This window comes from Solanum lycopersicum, chromosome 3, assembly GCF_036512215.1.
Source record: "Solanum lycopersicum chromosome 3, SLM_r2.1".
Taxonomy (NCBI): domain Eukaryota; kingdom Viridiplantae; phylum Streptophyta; class Magnoliopsida; order Solanales; family Solanaceae; genus Solanum; species Solanum lycopersicum.
This window is the reverse complement of record NC_090802.1, coordinates 56,443,311-56,468,711: the sequence shown is the minus strand read 5'-3', so window position 1 is coordinate 56,468,711 and position 25,401 is coordinate 56,443,311. Positions and strand designations below refer to the sequence as shown.

The window sequence follows — 25,401 nt, the reverse complement described above, 5'->3', positions numbered from 1 at the left end:
AACTTATTTTAATTTATCTATTTTGATAATATGATATGAATCTGAATGAAAAAGGGTAAATTCACACGTTCTAATTAAGAATATGACATTCTTTTTTAAAAGCGAATCTAGCATAGAAAACACGACTTCGAGAAAATTCAATTTTATCTTCTAAATTATGTATATCTATCAAAAATCTACTATAGGTGTAAATAAAACAATTTTTTATTTCTATAAACAGTAAATCTTAAATCCGTTTCCGAACCTCTACGACTATATTTTTGATAATTGATTATTTCAAACTATTATACTTTATGTTTCTATATATGTAGTATATATAATTACCCAATCAAGTACATATATATAAAAGAAAAAAAATTCCTCTACAAATACTAGTGTTGGATTATTGGATATTAGTAGAGTATTATATTATCTTTTTGGTCCAATTAACAATAAATGATAAATAAGAAAGCTTTAATATATATATAATTAATTAATAATAAATAAAAGTTTTACATAATCTCTTTGCTGTGACACAGCGCCCACATCGAAAAGAACAAAAGAAAACAAAACTGAAAAATCCCATCTGGAGCAAACTCCAGCGACGGTGGCTGCCTCTTCTCTCTAAATTTATATATAAATTGACACTTCTTCAACCTCAGATTCACTCAAAAAACTCCGTCAATTGCCATTTTCTTTGTTGATTATACCTATTAGTTCGATCAATTTGTCACCGCCGATACTTTCCCCGTTGTTTTCTGTGTATCAATCATCGTCTTTTTTGATAAAGACTAGATTTTTACGGAAAAAGGGGGAAAATTGATTTGAGTGGAATTTCGGTGAGTTGAAAATCTTGAGGGATGGATCTGTTGATGATAAAGTTCATGGTTTGATTGATTGTTGATGTAAATTGGGTGAATGAGGATGGGATTAGAATCTTCTGGTGAAATTCCTCGTGTTTACCGGAAGATTAATGTGTTACACGAGGGTGCTATTTGATCCGATGACGCCCTTGCTTTAGATTTTTTTTTTGTTTCTGTTGTGAGTTGTAATATTAATAGTTATTAAGCGGAGGTGCGTTCATGGATGAAGGTAGTTCTAGCTCTATGGCGGTTGGTTCATCGGAGCTGGCAGCAGAGGGAGCTTTATCATCAGCTGCTGCTGCTGCGGTAGTGGCTCCATCATGGCGTCCGAGCCAGGGAATCTTTGGTCCTTATTTGCCTGGACAACAGGCAAATGCTAACCCCCAAAGTTTGCGGGTAGTTGTTCGAAGACCTGTAAGTGATCCTGTTTACTTTATTCCACTTTGCATTTGGGACTTTCTTGATTGGGGCTCAGATAAGATTTTGTTCATTAATGTCTGCTGAATTTCGAGTTTTAGCAATCAATGAGTCACTGGAATTATGAATTTCTGTATCTGTAGAAAATCTTATGTTCTTAGAGTTGAATGTTTATCATAAAGCTCATCGTATAGCAGTATGAAGCAGTCATCTTTATTCTGTTTGTTTTATTCAACCTTGTCAAAAATGACAAAGGAAGGAACCCATTTGAGGCAGGTCAATCTAGATATAGGAAGTGTACCCTGGAGGGGCTTCAATCATACGTTATATCTGTCGCTATTAATAAGAAAGAGTATTGGTCAAATTTTAGAGCTGATAGCTGAAGCTGTATCGCTTAGGGGTCGTTTGGTTGGGAACAAGTTATTCGGGGGTAACTTATCCCAAGCATGGCAACCAAACAAGACACAAAATTTTCATCCCATCACTTTTTTCTTATCCCGATACTATTTATTTTTATCACTCACACCAAATGACCCCTTAGAGTTTGGAGTCCACTACATGGCTGGTTTAATCCACAACATTATCCTGGGTGAAGAGGTGATAACTGTATGCCATATCAGCTCCAAGGAGGGGTGAGTATGGGTCAATGAGTTTTGCTGAGTAAGGTTGAGAGTCCTATCTCTGCTATACCCGAAATGCTCAATTACATGACAACGATCATTACCACCCCTTCCCATCGTCATTGACTTTACTATAACTTGGCCTTCATAAACCAATGCCTATAAATAGGTAACTCCCTAAATGAACGATGGGATCAATCATATATATAACATCGAACACACCAAACATGATTTACACACTTGCAAATTACAAAGATATACATATTTCATTTAATAGTTTTTCAATTATTGTCCTTAACTTAAACTTCTCAGTATCACGTTACTAGTATAAAGAAATATTATACAATCATTGGTAGGAAGTCTAATTAATAATACACTCTTTTTAAAGACGAATCTAGCATGGGAAGTACGACTTTGGCAGAATCCAACATTTCTGTCTAAATTCTGTATATCTGTCGAGAAATCTACTGAATATATATAATAAGATTTTGTTTCTATAAACTTTAAAATTTAAATCCGTTTCTAGAGCTTTCTCACTATATTTTTACTTGTCTTTGAAATATATTATTTCAATTATCTTACATTATTTTCCTGGTAGTATATACCCAGTCAATTATATATATACGATTGTACAAAGAATTCCTCTACAATTACTAGTGTTGAATAATTGAATATTTGGCATTATCTTTTTGGTCCAATTGACAATAAATGAGAGTTGAAAAAAATAATACAAGCTTAAATAAAAGATTTACATAATCTTATTGCTGTGACACAGCAGATTTTTGCCCACATTGAAAAAACAAAAGAAAACAAAACTGAAAAATCCCATCTGGAGCAAACTCCAGTGACGGTTACTGACTTTCCTCTCCAAATTGTCACTTCTTCAACCTCAGATTCACTCAAAAACTCCATCAATCGCCATTTTCTTTGTTGATTACACCTAATATTCCGTTCAATTTGTCACCGCCGATATCCTCAGTGCCGTCTGCTTTGTATCAATCATCATCTTCTTGATAAAGACAAGATTTTTATGGAAAAGGGAGAAAATTGATTCGAGTGAATCTCCCGGAGTTGAAAATCTTGAAGGATGGATCTGTTGATGATAAAGATCATGGTTTGATTGATCGTTGAGGAAAACTGGGTGAATGAGGATGGGATTAGAATCTTATGGTTAAATTCCTCGTGTTTTCCAGAAGATTAACGCGTTACTTGAAGGTGTTATTTGATCCAATGATGCCCTTGCTTCATTTTTTTTTTGTTTCTGTTGTAAGTTGTAATACCAATAGTTATTAAGTGGAGGTATGTTCATGGATAAGGCTAGTACTAGCTCTAAGGCTGTTGATTCCTCGGACTTGGCAGCAGAGGGAACCTTATCATCATCGTCTGCTGCTGCTGCGGCAGCAGTGACATCATGGCGTCCCAGCCAACGAGTCTTTGGTCCTTATTTGCCTGTTGTCCAGGCAAATGCTAACCCCCAAAGTTTGCGGGTAGTTGTTAGAAGACCTGTAAGTGCCCCTTTCTGGTACTGTTTACTTTATTCCTCTTTGCATTTGGGCCTTTCTTCGATTGGGGGTGAGATATGATTTTGTTCATTAATGCCTGCTGAGGTTTGAGTTTTAGAAATCAATGAGTAATTGGAAGTATGATTTTTCTATTTTCTGAATCTGTAGAAAATCATAAATGGTTAAAGAGTTAAATGTATCGTAAAGCTCATCGTATGGCAGTCTGAAGCAGTCCTGTTTATTCTGTCTGTTTTTATCAACCTTGGGTCAAAAATGTGGTAAATAAATTTACCTTTGCATATGTCTATGAGTGTTTCAGTTCCAGGGTTCTATATATAAGAAAATCCTCACTTCACCAATGAAATGATGTTGGATATCATCCCTGATATCATACTGATTATTTTAGTTAAATAGAGCTATTTATGAAGTTTGTATTATAGTGTACTTCAACTAAATACCCGTCACATGTATTTTAAACTAGTCATTTCTTACTTGATCAAAATGTTTGAGGAATTTTGATCACAAGTACATGGTGGGTCAATGTTCTAGTGTTTTATACTTTATATTTTATTTTTATCTCAAAAACATCGAGATAAGTACTCCTCCATTCCATTTCCTTATTATCTATCTAAAAAGAATGACGTCTTTCAATTTCTTGAAACAATTTAATTTTAAGCGTCTGATTTTCTCCTTAATGCATGCTTTATAGCTATATAATCTCATGGTATGTTTAAGACACAAGTTCCAAAAGTCTGCTTGTATTTCTTAAACTTTGTGTCCTATCAATCTACACCACATAATGATTGAATGTATACAGGTTACATTGTCATTTGATCGCTGTATGTTCTCCAACTTTATAATTCCACCTACGTTCTTTCTACGTTCTTTTTACATCTGAATTCAAATACATCTAGTGTATGAACTTATCACAATTATTCAGCATCTTTGCAATTTTGCTTTATCATTATTTATTTATAATTTTAATGAAGCCGCCCCTGTAATCTAAGCCTAATTAATAATAATGTGTTTCTTTCTCACACCATGATCTCAAAACTGCAGTTGGTGGCAAGGTTAACTAAAGATATCGTTGAGACATACCGCATCTGCAATCCTCATTTCACTTACTCTGAAGAATTAAATCCAAAAAGATTCCTGACGTCCCCATCGGCCGGTGTGTTGAACGATGGCCACGATAATGCAAACTCAGACCTCATTCTTTCTGTCAATCTTGAGTTGGTCAATTTGGACACAAAGAAAAGGTTGGTAATGTCTTCCCTGTTACACATTTTTCTGTCATGTATTTTTGGGTCCTAATTGCCCTTTGAGAGGGTTGATATGCAAAAGCTTTAGAGAGGTGGGGTTCTTTTTATACTTTACACTTCAGAAGTATCTAATTTGGGTAAATTGGATATTTTGCTACTAGTTGTCTCATTATAGCAATTGAATACTTCTTTGCTGTGTATGCTTTTATGTACTTTTTGGTCAAGTGCACTTTATTTTGTGTGACACTGCTTTTCCTTTGCAGGCTAAACCGCCTGAAAAAAGTAAAAGAAAAAATGTATCTGAAATATTTTTCCAAGATTAGATTACATAAGAAAGAAAACAAATATTTGATTATCTACTTAACGACTTGAATGATCATGCTTCTCTCTTTAGTTATGAGTAAATGTGTTGCTGTGTGATGAGTCTGAAGTTCTTTTATACTCAGCGGGCAGTCCTTTTTATGATTTTTTCCATGAAACAATTTAATGACCAGTGAAGTTTTTTTTTTCTTTCACACCTGCATACTTCATTCTAGTCATTGTTTCCTGTAAATCCTCTCACTTTGTCACAAATTTGACTATTTTGTACTGTTTTCACTGTATACAGGTATGTAGTGAAGGATATGCTTGGGCATGGAACTTTTGGCCAGGTTGCTAAGTGCTGGGTTGAAGAATCGAATTCATTTCTTGCTGTTAAGGTCATCAAGAATCAACCAGCATATTATCAACAAGCACTTGTTGAAGTTTCTATCCTGACAACAGTAAAATTACTCAGCTGGTTTTGTATTTTCAGTGCTGTCTGTAAAGTTGATGCGGATATCATTAGCTCCCTTCCTTTTTCTTTTTCCAGTTAAATAAGAAGTATGACCCTGATGATAAGCACCATATTGTCCGGATCCATGATTACTTTGTATATCGACGTCACTTGTGCATTGCTTTTGAACTGCTTGACACAAATCTGTAAGTTCTGGAGAAGCAGCATTTTAAAATGTTTCGTGTGACTATCTGCAATGTATTACAGACTCAACATTCTGATTTATTTAAATTTCTTATTTTTTCCAGCTATGAGCTTATAAAGTTGAACCATTTTAGAGGATTGTCTTTGAGCATTGTCCAGTTGTTCTCGAAGCAGGTAATTGGTTGCTGGTCTGAACATAGAACTTCTGATGGTGACCACATCTGTTTGTGTAATAAAGTTTGTAATATGTTTGCCTTACCGTTGTGTATAGATATTGCGTGGATTAGCACTAATGAAAGATGCTGGTATAATTCACTGTGATCTGAAGCCTGAGAACATTCTTTTATGCACTAGGCAAGCTTCTCTGATACCAATGTTGGAGATATCATTTTGCTTCACTAACTTTTCATTTCACTTAGTTTCTTGCATCTTGTCAGTGAAAAGCCAGCTGAAATAAAAGTTATAGACTTTGGATCAGCATGCATGGAGGATCGTACTGTTTACTCTTATATCCAGGTCATTGTTGCTTCTTTCTATTAAAGTTTACTTGATTGCTCTAATATCTCTTAATTTACTAATATCTTCTTATGCAGAGTCGGTACTATAGGTCACCTGAAGTGCTCCTTGGATATCAGTATCCTTGAGTTATTTAGTTTGATCTTACTTTCTGTTCATCGTTTCTTATATGAGTGCCTGCAGGAGGCTGCACCGAATTTGACTGCTTGTATCATTGTGTGGGGAAACTTTTTGTAGTAACTTCCGTAGTTTTTCAGTTAGAAGTGTTTCTTCATTCAGCTTCTTGTGGCAATATGATTTGAATGCTTTCCAACCTTCATCTTAAAGTTTGCCAGCAGAATCACAAACTATCAGGTGGGCTTTCTCTAATTAGATAAAAATGATAGGAGAAGTCCTCCCTTAACCCTCTGCAACTATGAAGTTCATCAGTTTTGGAAATGTTGTTAAATTTTGTTATGATGTTCAAAAAGAGCAGCTTTTGTCCCTAGTAAGGGCATCAAAAGTTTATTTTTGATAGTTAATAAAGCTTTGTATTAAAAGTCCAGCAATCAGAAGGTGATTTGGGGGATTTACATGGGGTAGCTCCATTACGTTTTGTGTAATGAGCTCAAAAAATCTATCACGGTCTCTATCATTTGCAGTTGCCTCGTTACACCCAAAAAGTAGTTGGGATAAACGCCTGTACTTGGTACTAACTACAGATTCTGGTTTGCTTTAAAAAATCCTTACATTCCTTTCCTTCCAAATGGTCCACCATACTCTCGAAGGGAAAGTATTCCATGTTTTCATCTTTGTCTTACCCAAACCTTTTGATTACCAGAATTGGAGTAGTTCTGTTGTCATCCTCGGTATTTTCCAGTTAATCCCAGCGGTTTTCAGAACAAAATCCCATTCTATCTAGCATAACTGCAGTGAATAAAAAGATGTTTGGCATCCTCATTGTGTCTCTCACATAGTGCACATCCACTACAAATGATTGCTCCCCTTCACATGGCTGTTCGTGAGACACCAGCTACGTGAAGTTCTATTTTTGCAGTCTTTTATCATACTGGGACAATCACAAATGCTATTTTATTTCCATGTAGTATTGTACCTTTTTATTTGGATTTTTTATGTATCGTATACCTTAATCCTTCCTCAGATATACCACTGCTATTGATATGTGGTCATTTGGTTGCATCGTTGCTGAATTATTTCTAGGACTTCCGCTGTTCCCTGGAGCTTCAGAATTTGACCTTCTGAGGAGAATGATTAAAATACTTGGGTAAGCTTCTTTCCCATGCCTAGAAATCTCCTATTTCATCTTACAATTTGTTTCCATTGTATATTAATAATTTTTGTATTTTCTGTTTGTGTCTTGGCTTCAGTGCCATCCAACTTTATGTTTTGTTTTTGGTCTTTGCTTTATTGTTTGTACAGTTAGTTTTCTAGCAGTGAATTTTACTGTTAGGGTATCAAAAATTGGATACTCTAGCAGATTTTGGGTACCTGAGCCTGTGGGGCACTATAGCAGTTACCTTGTTTTGGTGATTTACGTACCTAGTAAAAAGATGGTAAGTGCCACGGCCCAAGCCTACACCTGGGCAAGACCGTACCCGATGCCATTTGCTGGTCTGAGCGTACCCATAACATGACATAAATCGAGAGCACTCATCTAGACATGAGCGGAAAACATGATTTAAAGCATTTGAGGAAATAAATCTTGTAAAGTAGATACTACATATGTTATATTGTAAAACCACACAAAGGTCAAAATCTGAGTACATGACATGACTGCATACTGGTTATCTATCTATCCATGAAGCCTCTTGTTGGAATAGGTATAGGTATATACAATCCTACTTAGAACAAGAATAGGAATAGGAATAGTAAATAGTATTCTACTTGGTAAAGGATTGTATTTTAGTGTCTATAAATAGGGTCTTTGTGTAATAATGTAGATACACAATTCAATAATATTCTTTTCCAATATTTCTCACACCTCTTAACATATTGAGTGCCGTCTACTGAGACAAGACCCCCGACATACCTCAAACAATCTATCCTAACTATTAAAACTAGAGACTAAGCCCCTAAGAAAAGAAAGGGGGCTCACCAAAACCAGAGAATGCGGAGCCTAGCGTGTTGCTCGATCTTGTGTATACATACTTGAGTCTGCATCAATTAAAAAATGCAACTCCCCCTGCCAAGGGATGTATGTACTTATGGAATAGTGCAGTATCTAAAATGTCAGAATGAAACATAAAAGTACATATAAGTAGAGAAACAGGATGACCAACAGAATCATAGACACAACATGGAAGGATCAGGTGAATCCAGAGTCACCAACTTGTTTTGACATTTAGGTCCTAGTCATGCGTTAGTTCGTTGTGGGAGTTCATTAGTATAACCGACACAAAACCATCATGTGAGCACATGTAGTCTAATCTCGGCCCGATCAACTAAGTCATCTAAAAAATTCCTTTCTTGAATCTTGAGATGAGTTTTCTTGAAAATCCTAAGATTGTAGTGTAGAATATTCCTTTGAAGAAGCTTATCTTAACTTGGGAGGAAGAGGAGAAGAGAGGATAATCAAATAGGGTTTGGATAATTAGAGAATGAATAAAAATGTTTTCACGAAAATACACTTAAAAGGCTTCAAAATTTCGCATGCCATGGTACCCTTTGCATGCCCAGCAGCATTCGCCTCCTTGTCTGTGCTCGTGTATGCTTTTGGCCTCACTTCGCTGCCTCGCTGCACACAAGATTGCCTTGGAATGCTAGCCTACTAGCTTTGCAAGCCCGTGGACGAGTACCACGACCAGTTCTTTCTTAAAATGTACATAACTTCTTCTGTAAAGCTCTTCATCCAAAAAAAAATTCTTGCATAAAGCTCGGATTGACAAATGGTTTGATGATTTAAAAACTAGATCCAAAGAAGTTTAATTGTATATAATTCACCACTCAGAACAGCAAATGCACACAGGAGAATGAATACAATCTCAAAGCTGAAAGTGAGAGGAGAAAATTTGATTGAACCAGAGGAGATACAGAAGGAGATAGTAACTTATTATGAGGGACTATACTCTGAGCCAGAAGAATGGAGACCATACATGGAGATGAGAAATTTTCCTATGATTCATGAAGAAGTAAACAAATTACTCTTGGCACCTTTTGAGGAACAGGAAATTCTAGAGAGCATAAAAGCATGTGCAGGGGACAACGCACCAGGGCCAGATGGTTATTCCATGGCTTTCTTCAACCAATGCTGGGACATCATTAAACCCGATCTGGTGGCTACAGTGCAGCAGTTCCATAAGGCAGAGAGGTTTGAGAAGAGTATTAATGCCACCTTTGTGGCTTTGATTCCTAAGAAAGTGGGAGCTGAGGAACTGACATATTTTAGACCTATTAGTCTAATAGGTGGAGTTTACAAGATCATTACCAAACTGCTGGCAGAAAGGTTAAAGAAGGTGCTACACAGGCTTGTAGACAACCAATAAATGGCATTCATAAAAGGTAGACAAATAATGGATGCTGTGTTGATAGCAAATGAATGTGTTGAGTCTAGACAGAGAAGCAAGTGCCCTGGAATTCTGTGCAAGCTTGACATACAAAAGGCCTATGATCATTTAAATTGGATTTTATTATTACTTATGATGCAAAGGATGGGTTTTGGAGCCAAATGGATTAGATGGGTGAAATTCTGCATAAGCACAATTAAGTTTTCTATTTTAGTTAATAGAACTCCTAGTGGTTTCTTTCCATCCCAAAGGGAACTGACACAAGGTGACCCCCTGTCACCCTTTTTATTCATCTTAGTCATGGAAGGTTTGAGTAACCTAATTCACACAGCAAAGATGAAGCGTTGGATAAGGGGCTTTAGGGTGGACACCAGTGCCCAAAATGGCTTGGAGATTACCCATCTACAATATGCAGACGATACTCTCATTTTTTGTGAAGCAATGATGGGGCAAATGTTGATCCTAAGAGTAATATTCATCATCTTTGAAGCAGTCTCTGGTTTACATATCAATTGGGGGAAGAGTTTCATTTATCCCATAAATGAAGTGGCTGAGGTGGAGAATCTGGCAGGGGTTTTGGGTAGTAGGGTAGGGGAACTACCAACAATATACCTAGGTATGCCACTGGGGGAAGGAGCAAATCAATAGGGATTTGGAATGGAGTGATAGAAAAATGCGAATAGAAGCTAACCAACTGGAAGAGCCAATATCTGTCTAGGGGAGGTAGATTAACCATGGTTAATAGTGTGCTAGATGCAATACCGGCTTATATGATGTCTGTGTTTCCAGCACCAGACAAAGTCATACAGAGGATAGATGCTTTGAGAAGAAATTTCTTTTGGCAGGGAAATAAAGACAAAAAGAAGTTTCATCTAGTCAAGTGGAAGAGGTTATAAAAAACAAGAAAGAGGGGACTGGGATTAGAGACATGAAGAAACAAAACAAAAGCTTAATGCTGAAATGGCTCTGGAAGTTTATGACAGGAGAGAATATGCTTTGGAGAGAGGTGATTAGGGATAAATATGAAATGGAGAATAGGTGGATGACAAAGATGGTGACTACACCATATGGATGTGGTATCTGGAGATCAGTAAGAAATCTTTGGCCTCTGTTTCGTTCTAGAATCAGATTCCAGGTGGGTAATGAAATGAAGGTGTTATTTTGGGAGGACAGATGGATAGCCCAAAGAACCCTGAAACATTTATTCCCAGACTTATATACACTGAGCTTGCAACAAATGCAACTGTGGCTGGAATTTGGACATGACAAGGGTGGAACTTACATCTTAGGAGGAATTTAAATGATTGGGAGATGGGGAACATAGTGGCCTTCCATGATACAATGGCACAATTTAGTAATCTAACAAGGGAAGAAGACAAGGTTGTGTGGAAGATTGGCAGCAAAGGGTTTTTTAGTGTCAAGTCAGCTTACAAAGATCTCAATCATTCAAATTCAAATGACAGGAAGGAGCTCTCGCCATGGCAGATGATATGGAAACCTAAAATCCCATACAAGGTAAACTGTTTCACATGGTTACTATCAAAGGAAGCAGTGCTGACACAAGAAAATATAAAGAAGAGGAAGTTCCAACTATGCTCAAGATGCTTTTTGTGTGAGGAACAGGCAGAGACAATCAACCATCTCTTCCTGCATTGCAAATGGACAGATCAATTATGGAGAATATTCAGCAGCCTTAGGAAGATCATTTGGGTGAAACCAAGAAATATAGCACAACTCCTAAATTGTTGGATCAATATAGGCAATACTACAATTAAGGAGGAGAGATGGAGGATTGTCCTAGCTTGTATATGGTGGACAGTGTGGAAAGAAAGGAATCAAAGATGTTTTGAGGGCAAGAAGAACAATTTACAGAATTTTAAGATGAATTGTATAGCTCTTTATTATTTTTGGTGTAAACAGAAAGTTTTAGTACAGGCAGAAAAACTTTTTGATGTTATCGAATATTTGTGACAAAAAGCACAGATGGAGTCAGTCTAGTTGGTAATACTTTTGGAGGGGGCTACTTTGATGTAGTATACCTGTGGATAAATAGGAAAAAAGTTATCATTCTCAAAAAAAAATAAAAATTCACCACTCAATTCTTTATAATTCTTGAGAGGTTACTGTTTGAAGCTGGACCTTTTGCGAGCTCAATTAAAATTTTAATTTGTATTGTAGCTTTCAATTCAACTTTGTGCTATAGCCTTCCGTAGACCTTAAATCACCAGTATACCTGTATCCCTTTGGTTTGAGTTACTCATATTCAATGGGTCAAACCTTAGCCCTAAGGTACAAGATATTACATGTTAGATTTCTCTTGAGAAGATTGAATCACTCATCCTGATAGCAGAGAGCATGTGATGTGTTATACAGAGAGATCTGGTCGAGGTCATGTTCATTATTAGTGGACTTATGAGTATAAAAACATTACTGATTGAGGACTGGCTAGAGAGACTATAGAAGAAAAAAAAAATTGACGCCTTTGCAAGGCATTTTGCAATTCTTAGCTAGCGTTCGGCCATAGATTCTTACATATTTTTGGCAAATATTATTGGGTGATAATTTGGATGAAGTTTCACCATGTGTTTGGCCTTAGTATTTGGGAAACATGTTTCATTTCTTAAGAAATATGATTTATACCCATAACTTTTAAAAACTATCGTTACTTCCACAACAAATCTATTGGATATTTGTTGCAACAAATTACTAGTAGTGTACTGGAGCAATGTGGTAGTTCATAGTGAGTGCAACAAGCATCATTCCATATATTGTGAAGTAGACGAAGCACATGACTTTGAAAAGTGATGATATGGTTGGCTATCAATCTACATGTAACATAATCTCATCAATCAGACCTAAATACTAAAATAACGTTTGGCAAATTTCAGATATAGTTCTTAGGAATGGCTTATTTGAAGGGAATGCTCCTCTCTCTAATAGGTCATTTCTGGAGATCACTTAAATTGGTGGAGATGCCCAACACTAGAAACCAAGTAGATATAGGTAGGATCTTTTACAAGTTTTCCTTGCACACGACTCCATTGTGGGATCTGAAACATGTTAGCTAACATGCTCATCATAGAAGGTGTCCTGAGGTATCATTATCTTCTTGAGGGTTGTACGCCAAGCCCTTAATCCCTAACTGGCTAAGATTCTTGTCTTCACTATTTCTTTACCAGCAGGGCAGTTGCTCTTGCTCGGCAAGCTGATGTCTTTATTTTCTTTGTAAAGCTCTGTCCTCCATGCTAGTTGTCTATTGATTTGATCATAGTTTGGTTATGAAGGAAACATGTTTGCTTGCTCTTCTGTTTATTATGTTGCAATATGTTCAGGTTTTCATGTATCAACTCAGTAGCTTAGTTGAATACAATTTTTTTTGTGTAGGGGGCAGCCCCCTGATTACATGCTAAAGGATGCCAAAAATACCAGCAAGTTCTTCAAGTTTGTTGGGAGCATTAATCAAGAAGAGTGTGGGCCAGGTCCTATGAGCAGATCTAGTGTTTATCAGGCTTTGACAGAAGAAGAATATGAATCTGTAAGTCAATGAGATTTAAAACTAATGGAAGATCAACTTCTTTTTTCTTTTTCTTTTTTTAAATTGGTAATGTTGTATTCCTCAGCATTTCCTTAATGCTGGAAACCTTCAAAAGAAGCAACAAAAAAAAAAAAAAAGAGGAGGAAGCTACTTATACAGAGATCCTAACAAATCTACTTGTACTAATTCACCTATTTCTATCTTTTTACACCAATAATAAGAAGATTAATTTCTTTTATATGTTGTTTTTTGGTAATTAAGTTGTAGCCAGGCCATAGATAAGTTCTTTTGCACCTAAAATATCTAAAATACTAAGATAGAGGAAGAACATTAATGAGAAGAAACAGGCGTAGAAATTTTGTGCATTACATTGTAATGTGTGGCATCTTCACATGTTGAAGTAGTTATTACTGTTGATTTTATCCTTCTCTGAAAAATTACTATTGATTTTACCTTTCTGAAAAAAAATAATACCAACCTTTTATGAGTGAATGTTGCTCACACTCATGTTATACACCTATGTAAACACACATGATAATGAGTGGCGCTCTTCAATAAGTTATTCTAGTTAATTTTTGGTAGACTGTTTATATACTAGAGATTTTCCCATCATTAATAAAATTATTTACCTTATCAAAGAAAGAAACTATCCTAGTTAATCCCTTTTCAACTTTTCCTAGAGGAATTGCAATATGGTCTTGAATTGTGTGTTCATTTTCAGCCTCTAATGACATATTACATATCTTTCAGAGAGAGTCAAAAAAGCCCGTACTTGGGAAGGAATATTTCAATCACATGAACCTTGAAGCCATCGTCAGGAAATATCCTTACAAGAAGATTTTGCGGGAGGATGAGATTATTAAAGGTTGGAAGTCATACATTTCAAGGCATAAATACATACTCATGGATACCGTTTGCATATTCTCGATGATTTTCTGATGCTTGACAAAAGTTTATTGTTGCAGAGAATCAAATACGATTAGCACTAATAGATTTCTTGAGGGGGCTTGTTGAGTTTGATCCAGCTAAGCGATGGTCACCTGTGCAGGTTGCTTAGTATTTCCTTGTACAAAATATTTTGCTTTCTAGTTTCTGTTGAACGATATCTTTAGTGAGGATTTACTTCCCTTATCATGCTGTATTCACTTTTCTGTGATCATGAATTTTTGGTGGTTAAACATTGCTATGGAATGAGCATGTGTGTTTGTATGAAGGAAAATGTTTTCTGAAAAAATAAGTGGTTTTCTTACTTATTTTCTGGTTTTTGGTAAGTAAGCAGAAAATATTATCCCAAAAACATTTACAAATAATATGGACAAACACAATGGGAGGTTGGGGTTGGGCTAGGGGTGTAGGGGTGGTTGAGGTGGGAGCTATCGGGGGAGGGATGAGGTGTGTTGAAGGATAGTTAGGAGTGGAATGCCCACTTATGGAACTTGTTTCCTCCATACCAAACACACAAATTGCAAAGTCAAAATTCTTTAATATTCTTTAGTAGTTGTTTGTAACACATTGTAACTACTCTCGTAGGAGCATCTTTTGATCATCTATAAGAAAGTGATTTTATGCTAAAGAATTTCTCTTGTTTGAGACAAAATCAGTTATAGAGAGTAAATGTATCTGAACCTTTTAAGAAATAAAGTTCTTGATTGGATTACGAATAAAATCGAAGTCCATTTTTGATTGAGTGAGACCGACTTATAAAGGTAGGTGCAAGTTTGATGGGATTGAGGGAATGATAGAGGGACACAAGTGACTATGAGGATTGGGGGATGGGGATCGGGCAGGAAGCATAACTTAAGATAAAAAGCATCTGCGGTTTCAATGCAAGTGTTGTTTTGAAATGAAATTTTTTGTATAGAAAATAAATATTTGTGAACAATGTGAAGTCATTTTAGAATGAGTGATTTAGTTCTTGATGCAATAAGTTGGGCAAACCAATTCTTAAATGTTGGTTAAATAAAGCAGCTGATTTTATTGAATCGGAGAAATGCTTTCTCACATAAGCTCTTAAAAGTTCCACCCTTCCTCGGATCATAGCATTGTAAAGTCCTGGAATAATGAGGCACCACTAGTGCAATTAAAGTTGTCATTCTCAAAGCAGGTAATTGAATGCATATTATTTGTAACATAGGAAGTTGTATGCTCTCTATTGGTACTGTCATGCAATTAAAGTTGTCATTCTCAAAGCAGGTAATTGAATGCATATTATTTGTAACATAGGAAGTTGTATGCTCTCTATTGGTACTGTCATTGTTTTTGCTGGAGGTTTTTCCTTGAGCTTGTTACGTAGATTTCCTTTGTCATCATGCTTTCGGAGATCTTGTGGTGGCATATGTCTTAAGAATAACTAGTAAGAACTTGCAGTAAGGCCTTTGTTTCTGTGAAAATGAGTCGTTTTTAGTCGGATAGGTTTTAGACAATAATTATCTTAGGGAAAAGGTGGACAAAATATTCGAAGATGAAATATAATCCTTTGCTGATAAGGTTATTTCATCTAATGTCTCCAGATCCCCCCCCCCCCCCCCCCCCCCCCCCCTCCTTCTTTGTACATGGAGTTCCCTTTCTCTTTAGGCATCTTTATTCTTTTTAATTTTTCATATATGATGAGCTTCTTCGTTTAAACTCTATCAAAGGGGTATGGAAGTAACTGAATTTCACACTTTTGAGAAGTCTCGTGCATCTTAATCCTACATAATGAATAATGAAGTATGCAACTGTGGTTCAAATGTCGCCTGATAGCACCATTAGTTGATGGAAGTTACTTCCCTTAAAGTTGATACTCAGCATCTTATGTCAATTTTTCAAATTTCATATTTTAAGAGATGTAAATATTGTGATGTAGGCATCAAAGCATCCTTTTGTGACTGGAGAGCCTTTCACATGTCCCTATAGACCTGCACCGGAGACACCTCGGCTGGTGAGTGGTTCCTTTTTTGGGCTACCAGGAATCTTATTATCTATATGATCTTGAGTGGTGTTATATCTATTTTTTGTGCTTGTCAGTCCAATCTGTAGGAGTAATTGTGTATCACTGTACTTCTTGTGCCAACATCTCCATACTAAATAGATTTTGGAGATTCTGCCGCAAGTGGTTGAAACCGCTCTTCTCGGGCAATGTATAGCTTAAGTTGAGCTCGCACCAAACAAAAAAGGAATGTTTCTAATTTCCGAAATCGTCTTAGCTAAACCTATAGAATTCCACTTCTTTTTTTTTTTTCATTTTTCCTTGCAATTTATAATGCATTAAGGGACAAAGAGCAGAAACTCTTCGCTGAATGTGGCTCATAACCGGTACCGGTGTGGTGAGGTATTCCCGTTGAGATTTCCCAATTTTGATGATTATCTTGTCATATCTGAACCAGGGAGACATCAAAGTTTGAAGCATACATTCTTTTCTAGCCGGAGATAGAGGAAAATAGAATGATATGGACTTCCAATAAAGATTTTCCTTGCAAGCCGATTCCCCTTTGCAATTTGCAACATGAATTCTAAATTTCTTTCTTTAGCTTACTTCATTGTTGTGCCCTGTGCTCATCCTAGTTTGAGATAGGACCTGGATTGCTCGAGCTGAGCTTTTCCTCTCAATGCACATGTATGGACTGAAGTTTACAATTTCATGTTGTTTTATCTAATAACTGATTGCCCTCTTCACTTTACTTCAGATATACTGATGCACTTCTCTTGATAATAGGTTTTCAGAAGTGTTACTATCCTTAAAAAAAAAGATAATAGGTTTTCAGAACATAAGGTTGTAAGGAATCATATCTGATTTTCTGACTTATTTTCTTTTCTTACAGCCCGTTTCTCAGAATGTTAGGGTGGATCATCACCCATCTGGAGGCCATTGGTTTGCTGCTGGTCTATCTCCTAATGTGAGCAAACTGTTATATAGACACAATTAAATATGCCTACTTGTTATCTTCAGTAACGTCAGCAGAGGATTTTGTGTTGTCATGCAGATTTCAGGCAGAAATCGAGTTGCAGTGCCGAGCAGCCCTCATTATCAGGTTATGCAATATGCACATATAGGTAGTTATGGTAGCCTAGGAAGTCATGGCAGCTACCACGATGGTGCTGCGCTTGGTAGTAGTTATGGAAGTTATGGTGATAACAGTAATCTCCATGCATTTTATTCACCTGCGGGTCCATCAGGGATGCATCTCTATGCACAGAATGGTGTATCAATTCTTGGGAGCAGTCCAGACACCAGGAGATTTAAGCAGCTTCCTCATGGGAATGGGCTTGGTGTCAGCCCAGGAAATTTTGTTCCGATGTCTCTTGGAACGAGTCCTTCACAATTTACTCCTCCTAGCATGTATACTCAGATCTCCGCTGGTTCTCCAGGAAATTATGGTCCTTCGTCACCATCGAGGGGTAGTTGTCATGGATCACCTTTAGGGAAGATGGCAGCAGGTAGCCAGTATAATAGAAGAAAAGGGTGGGCATATCCAGGTAGCTATCAGTCTCAAGAAATATCATCATCCTCGCACTGGCAAGGGCAGGTTGCAGATGGCAACAACTATAGCCAAGCCAATTCTCCAGTTTTTGGTGGCTCTCTGATGCATATACACAGTAACTCAAACCCCAGACAGAAAGCATCAAACAGTGTGAATGTTGGTTTCTCTAATGCACATAATATTACAAGTCCATCAATGCTAGGTGGGCATGCACAATTCCAGAAAACCCAGGGTGATAAACCTGATACTAGTAACTCATTGCCTGATCCTGGCGATTGGGATCCCAATTATAGGTAAATTAAGGGCATGCATTATTTAATAGAAACTGACCTCTCTTTGTAAATTGGTACATACGGGTAATTGACAAAACGTGGTAGCTGTCCTTGATTTTTCTCTGGGCAGTTTTTTGACATCTTACACTCTAATATGTCAATTTTATTCTTGTCACTATCAAGGTTTTCCTTTTTTATCTTTTTCAATATACAAGAAGAAACAATTGTTTTCTGTACTGGTTTAAGTTGAAGCCTCTTTCACCAAGTTCTTTTGGCTTGTGCCGTTTGTTTTCTTTCATGGATTGTACTCTTCAATTTGTAAAATTATTAGGTAAATCCTTGTTCATATGATATGTAATAACATATTTGGTTTTGCCTTGTCTTTGAAACAGTGAAGAACTGCTTCTGCAAGAAGATAGCTCAGAAATGAGCAGCTTATCTAGTGAATTCTCCAAGGGGATGCATCTTGGTCAAGCTGGGGTCTCTCAAGAACCATTTACTGGAATGAGAAGACCAAACCAGATATCTAATCTGAATCCCAGTATGTCTCAGAGGTAACTTCTAATTTTAACTTTTTTCTGAAGAAGCACCCATACATGTCCTCACATCCCTTTTCTTTTATTATACACATTTTCCCTTAAGAGTCTTGTTTTATGCGGCAAAACACATCTGGTCTATATCTCATCATGCATTATTTTAACTTTTGTTTGTTCTCCCTAGGACAGTGGAGGCTCTGATTGCTAGCTACTCACATCTAGTTACCTATTATTTTGCTTAACCAAATTTTATTGATGAAATTTATGCTTCAAAATCGACTTGATGCTCTAAATCTTAGGAGTGTCATGGATTTTCTGCTTCTTTCCTCGTCCTAAAATGACTTAGTTTGCTTCTGCATGGTTTTCCAGTGAAATGCTGAAAACTAGAGTTGTTAAGTTTTGTTTCCTTCTTTTTTCAAATGTTATGGTCATATATTAAGTTTTTATTTTATTTTAGATAGAGAAGGTTGTACTGAAAAGTATTTGTGGGTCCAACTTTGCATTTGTAGGAATTAGTATATTATGTCTGGAAATTTCTTTATTAGGACTGTTGAGATAATTAGGATGTCCACTGCTTGAGTTGTTTAATTGTGCTCATTTTCTTTTACCCCTGTCTTGGGCAATTGAGCTCTTGTTTTCATTCTTTTCGCTTTTTCTTGCATGATATAGAGCTACTGGGCATACTCAAGCATTTTTACCAGGAGAGGTAGGAAGCCCTGCTTCAGGTCATGAGCTGCATGGTAGATATATGCATAACATGGTTAATCCATCATATTTGATGCCTCATTTTGCACAAAGTTCTCCAAGCCGCTTGGGGCAACAGCCCCCTCTTCACCGATTTAACCAGGGGAGAGCAACAGCTGTTCATTATAGTGAAGGTCATGCAATGGCGCAGTCATCTCATTCTACCTATAATGCGGATAATCCACTTTCTGCTGTAAGAAATGGTGCATCATGGGGTAAGGATTCAGTATTCTCTTCTCTCTCTGGTTTTGGTCCTTTTCTCCTTTTGTATTTAGTTGCATTCTATAGAGTTAAAACGTTTTCTCTTTTGCACATGATTTCATATTTCAAATCCAATTCTTTAAGAGTTGATTGGATAATTTTTGACAGGTTTCTAACCACAATCTTTTTGTGCTGTTGTAGGGCGTAGAGGTAGCAATCCTCTTCCAAACATTCCACCAACATCGCGGACTAGAAAAGATTACAAAAGAATTGCTTAGCTTATTGTTGCTTTCATCGGGGATTAGTGCAAAGAGCTGATCAAACAAATTAAAAAAGTGGCAAAGCTTGTGTTACAAATCCTCATCAATGTCATTTTGTAGTGCTTGGTTAAATGTTAAATGGTTATAACACCACCATGATCTGGTCACACCTTGTTGTCATCACCATGCTCGATCTCTGGGATCTTGGAATTCTGCTTTCTCCTCCCGGTTCCGAAAGGACCAAAATATATGAATGTCAACTCCCTGGATCTAATTTATTGCAAGAAAACTCTAACCAGGTTGCCTGTTAGTATTGTTGCTCCAAGTGGGTTATAATTATTTGTTTGAACAAAGCTTGGTTGTGTTTGAGTAGAGGGTGGAGACTCATAGTTTAAGGTTTATTTGTTAGCAATCTTGTAAACTTAAAAGCAGGAATCTTGATTCCTTGTAAGTTGGATATTTATTTCAATATCCTATTAACAGATCAATGTGACTCCTCATGAATTAAATGGAATGACGTGAAAGGAGCCTGGGATTTGTGGTTCTTAATTGTGTGTCACATTCACCATTGATATACACCCAAGCATTATTCACAGAGATAGGATTCAATCTTCACTTTAGAAGCTTTAATATAACTGTTGTAGTATACATTAGGGAATAACAGTGTTTTGGGGAAGCGAGAAGCAGAAAAAGGAAGGAGTAAAATAAAGTCGAGGCAAATGTAGCTCTCCGACTAGCTAGCTAGCTATCTGATTTCATAACTAGAATAAGTGATTGTTTGATAATGACCAAAGGAATATCCGTCTTTCTGCTAAACAGTTGGTACGTTCGAATAATAAAAAGAAATCTTCTTTCTAAGCACAAATAGCAACCAAAGAGAAGAAGATACAACTTACCTTGTGGTAGTCGCAGCACTTGCAATTTTTGTTGAGAAAAACCCTAATTCGTGCCTTTTCTTTACTTGCACTTGTCGCTTCAACTGTTGAATCCTTCGCTTCAGTGAAGAAAAGTGTGGGTGCGCTTCGCCTTGCTTTGCTCTTGATGCGCGTTTTTGATAACACTGATGAATGATTTTGCATAGAAGGTTTTATTGTGATTAATTGTGAAGCATCTTGATAAATGGACAATAGATTAAGAAAAGGACATTATCACACCAAGTTAAACCAACTATGTTAAGATCTCAATTAAGAAAAGAAAAGATATTAATAGTGTAATTTTGTTGGATTATAATTAAGGATAGCTAAGGATCTATTGGAAACAACTTCCCTACGTCTCACTCTCTTCTCGTGATTGTGTATGTTCCCCTCGTGGATTATGTGTCAAACGCTCACCCTCCCCTCGTGGATTATATGTAGAACGTTCACCCTTCCCTCGTGGATTATGGGTAGAACGCTCACCCTTCCCTCGTGGATTATGTGTACGTTCCGTTCACCCTCCCCTCGTGAATTATGTGTATATTTCCCTCACCCTCCTCTCGTGGATTATGTATATGTTCCCCTCGCGGTTTATGTGTATGTTGTTTTTTGATTTTTACGTGAATGGATTTTCGGCGATAAATTTGAAAAATGAAACTTGTTTATAGATATGTTTTCCTAATTTCCTCTCTTAAAAAAAAACATAATGTTTGTTTTTCGTAAAAAAATAATTGAAGATTAAAAACCACACGACAAAATTAGTAACTTCTTTTTTCAGATGTAATATATGTCCCCAAAAACATAATTTTAGTTTTTGATTAATTTTTAAAAAGCTCTAACTACAAGCACGCTATTATTTTTCGTTTAACATTTCAACATTTTTGCCCATACGTCAACTTACTGGAAAAATATTAAGCTCCCATCAAGACGACGAGAAAAAAGAAAACATGGCTGATGAGTAATGGGACCTCGATATGTGTGATTTTCATCCTCAACTAGTTCTTACATCGCATCATATGGAGGCGGAGTTAGAATTTTTAATAAGAGATTTAAAATCTGTAGAAATAAACATAAAGTAATCAGGGGTTCGATATCTACTATATATACACATAAAATTATTTTAACCATGTATAAATAATATAATTTTCCGATGAACCCCGTTCGTTCAAGGTGACTCCGGCCCTGGCGTCATATAATTCGCGGATATGGCCATAGATCATTGAAATGAATTGAAAATCATTGGATCATACAATTCAAGGATATGTTGAAAATTATCGCGTCATAAATTTCAAGGATATGGCCTAAGGTCACTGAAATAAATTGAAAATCATAAAACTTCAAGAGTGGACAGGTTTATTCTTCATGAAATAAGTGAATAATCAATGAGATTTCTAATTTAATTCTAGCAATAATATTAAATGACTTTCTATTTGTTCAAATTTTGCCAAATATCTCGTTATAATTCATAACGAATTGAAACATCTTAGTAGCTAAAGAAAGGAAAATCAACTGAGACCCCATTAGCGGATTGAGTTCTTTCTCCAACACTCCGAAGACACTATCAATAGGGCGCTAATCCAAAGATAATGATGTTTATTATTCAAGTAATTTACTATTAAAGAAATATAAGGCAAAATATTTTTCATCTCTAACAAAGAAAGACAGCCATTAATCTACAAGTAAAACTTCAATTATTCCATTCGATTTATACTTTAAGCAGCTGCAACTTGTTAGAAAACGTAATGGCAATCCAATCACGCTGTGCAGCAGACCACTGAATTTGATTAATCTCAGCTCCGGCGGTGTACACTGACATGGGATCAATCCCATTAGGCCCTGCAACAGTTGGCAACTCCCAAATGAGCGCCTGTCCGTCATCCCCACCAGAACAAATATGTCTACAGCTCTGCGGAGCCCAAGCAATAGCATTCACACTCGCCTGATGCCTTTCCAGTTCAGCCACCGGCATTGCTGGAGACCTAATATCTAAGATCACAATCTTGTTGCTATCCATCAATATGGTAGCCATGTATCTCAAATCCTGTTTGTTCCAAGCCAACCTCAACAATGGCGTATCCGGTTTCGGGCTCTCATAAATAATCGTCGAGTGTTCCTTATCTCTCAAATCAAAAATCCTAACGGATCCATCAGCAGAAACAGACGCAAAAACCCCAGCTTCACCCCAAGCTATATCGTAAACCTCTTTGTCATGTGCTATCAATTGAGTTTCCACAACTCCTTTTTCAACATCCCAGATGGTACAAGTAGTGTCTATACTAGAAGTACCAATTCTTCTCGGCTCCACTTCATTCCAATCAAAAGACGTCAAAGGAGCACAGTATTCACTGGTTTTATTGTTACTGAGAGTGAAAAGTGGTTCAATGGAAGTATCAGTAACATCCCAGAGACGGAGGTAGTCGCCGGAAGAGGCAAGAATATCATTAGTCTTGAGAGAAGCAGAAGGATTAGGATGAAACATGAGCTTTGTTGGTGGATAAGGGTGTTCGAAAGAGAGATTTGGAACGGGCTTAAGGGTTAGGGTATCTTCGTCGAAAGAGAGAATATCAACCCGATTGTTGAACTCTTCGATAAAGCTTCCGACGGCAAGTCGACGGCGGCGGTTTGTGAGGGAAGAAGTGAAGGATGAAAAAGCCATAGCGTAGATCGGGTAAGAGGAGTCATATGTAACGGAATTTTCAGATCGGAGATGCGATTCTTGACTTGAATTCTCCATTTCTACTAGAGATTATAATTGAAATGAAGTTGAAGTTATGTATGTTTGTGCTTTATGGGTTTGGTGACAAAAATTGGAGTTAAAAAAACAGAGTGTTGACCGGCCGTTCGCTGGGAGATAAGACCAAGTAAGCGGCGGGCAGGATTGACCGGTAGATGAGATTTGGGAGAGAAGACAAAGTCTACAAAGTAACAACATAGAAAAAGGAAAGAAAAGAGGTACGCCACGAGAAGTGAGACCCACATATAATTTTCGATATCCGATTATATTCGGCTATAAAGGTAAAATGCTGCCTAATAATATTATTTATTTATCATAAACAATAAAAATTTTAGAACTTAGAACAATATCATTTCTGTTACAACAAACTCTCAACTTGTACTTCCACCACCATTGCAATTTGCAACGCACCACTGCATCACCATTATTGTCAGTTTACTGAAATTCAGGTACGTAAGCTGCACTCATTGCTTTAACATCTTTCAGCTTAATTTCTCTTTTTTTTTTTCATTCCTATTTCATTTTCATAGTAGTAATTGTTTTTAATCGAACTGTAGAATCTGCTCCCATCGTACTATTCGCAGTGTATACAGATCTGTTAATTGTATACATAATTATTATTACGTGAACAAGATTTTAATATTGTAGTGGAGTATTTGGTTTTCTAATTTTAAGCTATATATATTGGAACTTCAAAGAGGTAGATCACGCTTATTTGAAAATTGCATATACTAGCACCCAAGTGTGGCCTACTGCGTTGAAAATCATGGGTCTTGGGTTCAAATTTCACTAGATGTCTCAATATATGTTGGTGGGAGGTAACAAATACTCGTAAAATTAGTCAAGGTACATGCAACAAATTTAATTTCACAAGTGAGGCTTGCAAAGGATAGGATGTACGCAGACTTTATCCTATTTTTATTTGTAGAAAAACTTGTTTCTGACAGCTCAAAAAATATGTAACCAAAACAGATTGAAAAGAAAATTACGAAAAATAGTAAAGACATACAAAGCAAGTAATGCAACAGAACACCAAGCTTGTAAAAAATCTGTACAGATGAGACTGCAAAATGGAAGTGATGACAAGGATGATCGATGATTCGGTGGAGGTTCTCCTCTTGCTGCTGAAGTCCATGCTTAATCTTTCAGCTGAAGAGACATTGACTGCTTCTCCACAACATGAAAAGAAGTGTAAGAAGATGCACATTTGTTGCTCAGGGACACCTGCTAGGCGGAGGAGACAAAGAGTTCTTGGTCAAAAAAGTTCAGCTACACCTATCAGTGCAACCAAGCCGCTGAGATCAATACTTCGTCCAAAGCTACTTCAAAATCGTTTAAAAGGTTATGTTAAGAGTGTAGAAAGTGAAGGGCTGCTCACACATACTGTAAGTGCTTCAACTGTCCAAAAAGATTCAAGTTGGTCATATCACCACTTCAACACTAACAGAATTCATCAGAACATAAATGAACTAAAAGAAAACTGTCTGCATCGATCTACTCTATAGCTTCTGGTCCAAGCATGTGAGGTGGAAGGTAAGACATTGGGAGTTGGACAGGATACCCAACTATGGCTGTAATGCTATTTCTTGACGCTGTTAAAGATGTCTCGCTCTGTTTCCATGAAACCATGGAAAACTTTAGGCTGAAAGAAAGACTGATGTGAGCCTTCTGATGATCAGCTTGCAGTCTTTCCTTGAAAAAGTCCTGTACTGATTTATAATAATACATTGATGGAGTGAACCTTGGCAAGAGAAAGGCTTTCAATGAGCAATGTGTTAGGACCGAAAATAAGCAGGTGTAAACGCAGAAGCTAGCAAAGCAAACCTCAAAAGACCATGAGTAAGAAAGACAACGAGGAATATACCAAAAGACACAAAGGTTTAACGTGGGAAGTTCACACAAGTGATAATGTATCAAGCTTGTGACCCACAAATTCTCCCTCTAACCAAAACTCTCAAAATTAACAACTTTAGTTTTTGATACATGTATAAAAAGTTGAAGATTAACAACTTCACTCACAAAATTAGTAGCAACTTCTTTTTTTTTTTTTTCAGATTTTGATACATGTCCATACCCAACTTTAGTTTTTGATTGTTTTTCAAAAATTAAACTTCAAATACTATTT

General features: G+C 36.7%; 2 protein-coding genes and 1 long non-coding RNA gene across 4 annotated transcripts; 2 read left to right on the top strand and 1 right to left on the bottom strand.

Annotated features, from left to right (window-relative positions):
* Nucleotides 1–426: 426 nt before the first annotated feature.
* On the top strand, nt 427–20,177 carry LOC101245740 (dual specificity protein kinase YAK1 homolog). 2 transcript variants are annotated; one of them, XM_010320001.4, is made up of 19 exons: nt 489–818; nt 1,072–1,256; nt 4,441–4,640; nt 5,251–5,404; nt 5,494–5,603; nt 5,706–5,775; nt 5,873–5,955; nt 6,039–6,117; nt 6,195–6,235; nt 7,259–7,381; nt 13,005–13,155; nt 13,906–14,020; nt 14,121–14,203; nt 16,001–16,075; nt 16,956–17,030; nt 17,118–17,908; nt 18,280–18,441; nt 19,093–19,382; nt 19,570–20,177. In XM_010320001.4, exons 2-19 carry the CDS (start codon nt 1,086–1,088, stop codon nt 19,644–19,646), a joined length of 2,850 nt encoding a protein of 949 aa, XP_010318303.1. In that variant the 5' UTR covers nt 489–818; nt 1,072–1,085; the 3' UTR covers nt 19,647–20,177. The 2 variants fall into 2 exon arrangements, with proteins under 2 accessions (XP_004235274.1, XP_010318303.1); XM_004235226.5 differs by having other exon boundaries at nt 427–1,256.
* Nucleotides 20,178–22,115: 1,938 nt separating this feature from the next.
* On the bottom strand, nt 22,116–23,547 carry LOC101262902 (protein TRANSPARENT TESTA GLABRA 1). The gene has a single exon (XM_004235284.5). It carries the CDS (start codon nt 23,274–23,276, stop codon nt 22,248–22,250), a length of 1,029 nt encoding a protein of 342 aa, XP_004235332.1. The 5' UTR covers nt 23,277–23,547; the 3' UTR covers nt 22,116–22,247.
* Nucleotides 23,548–23,584: 37 nt separating this feature from the next.
* LOC138347365 (uncharacterized) lies at nt 23,585–25,021 on the top strand. Its single transcript, XR_011220217.1, has 2 exons — nt 23,585–23,725; nt 24,249–25,021. It is a non-coding gene; the product is annotated as an uncharacterized lncRNA (long non-coding RNA).
* The last annotated feature ends 380 nt before the right edge of the window (nt 25,022–25,401 follow it).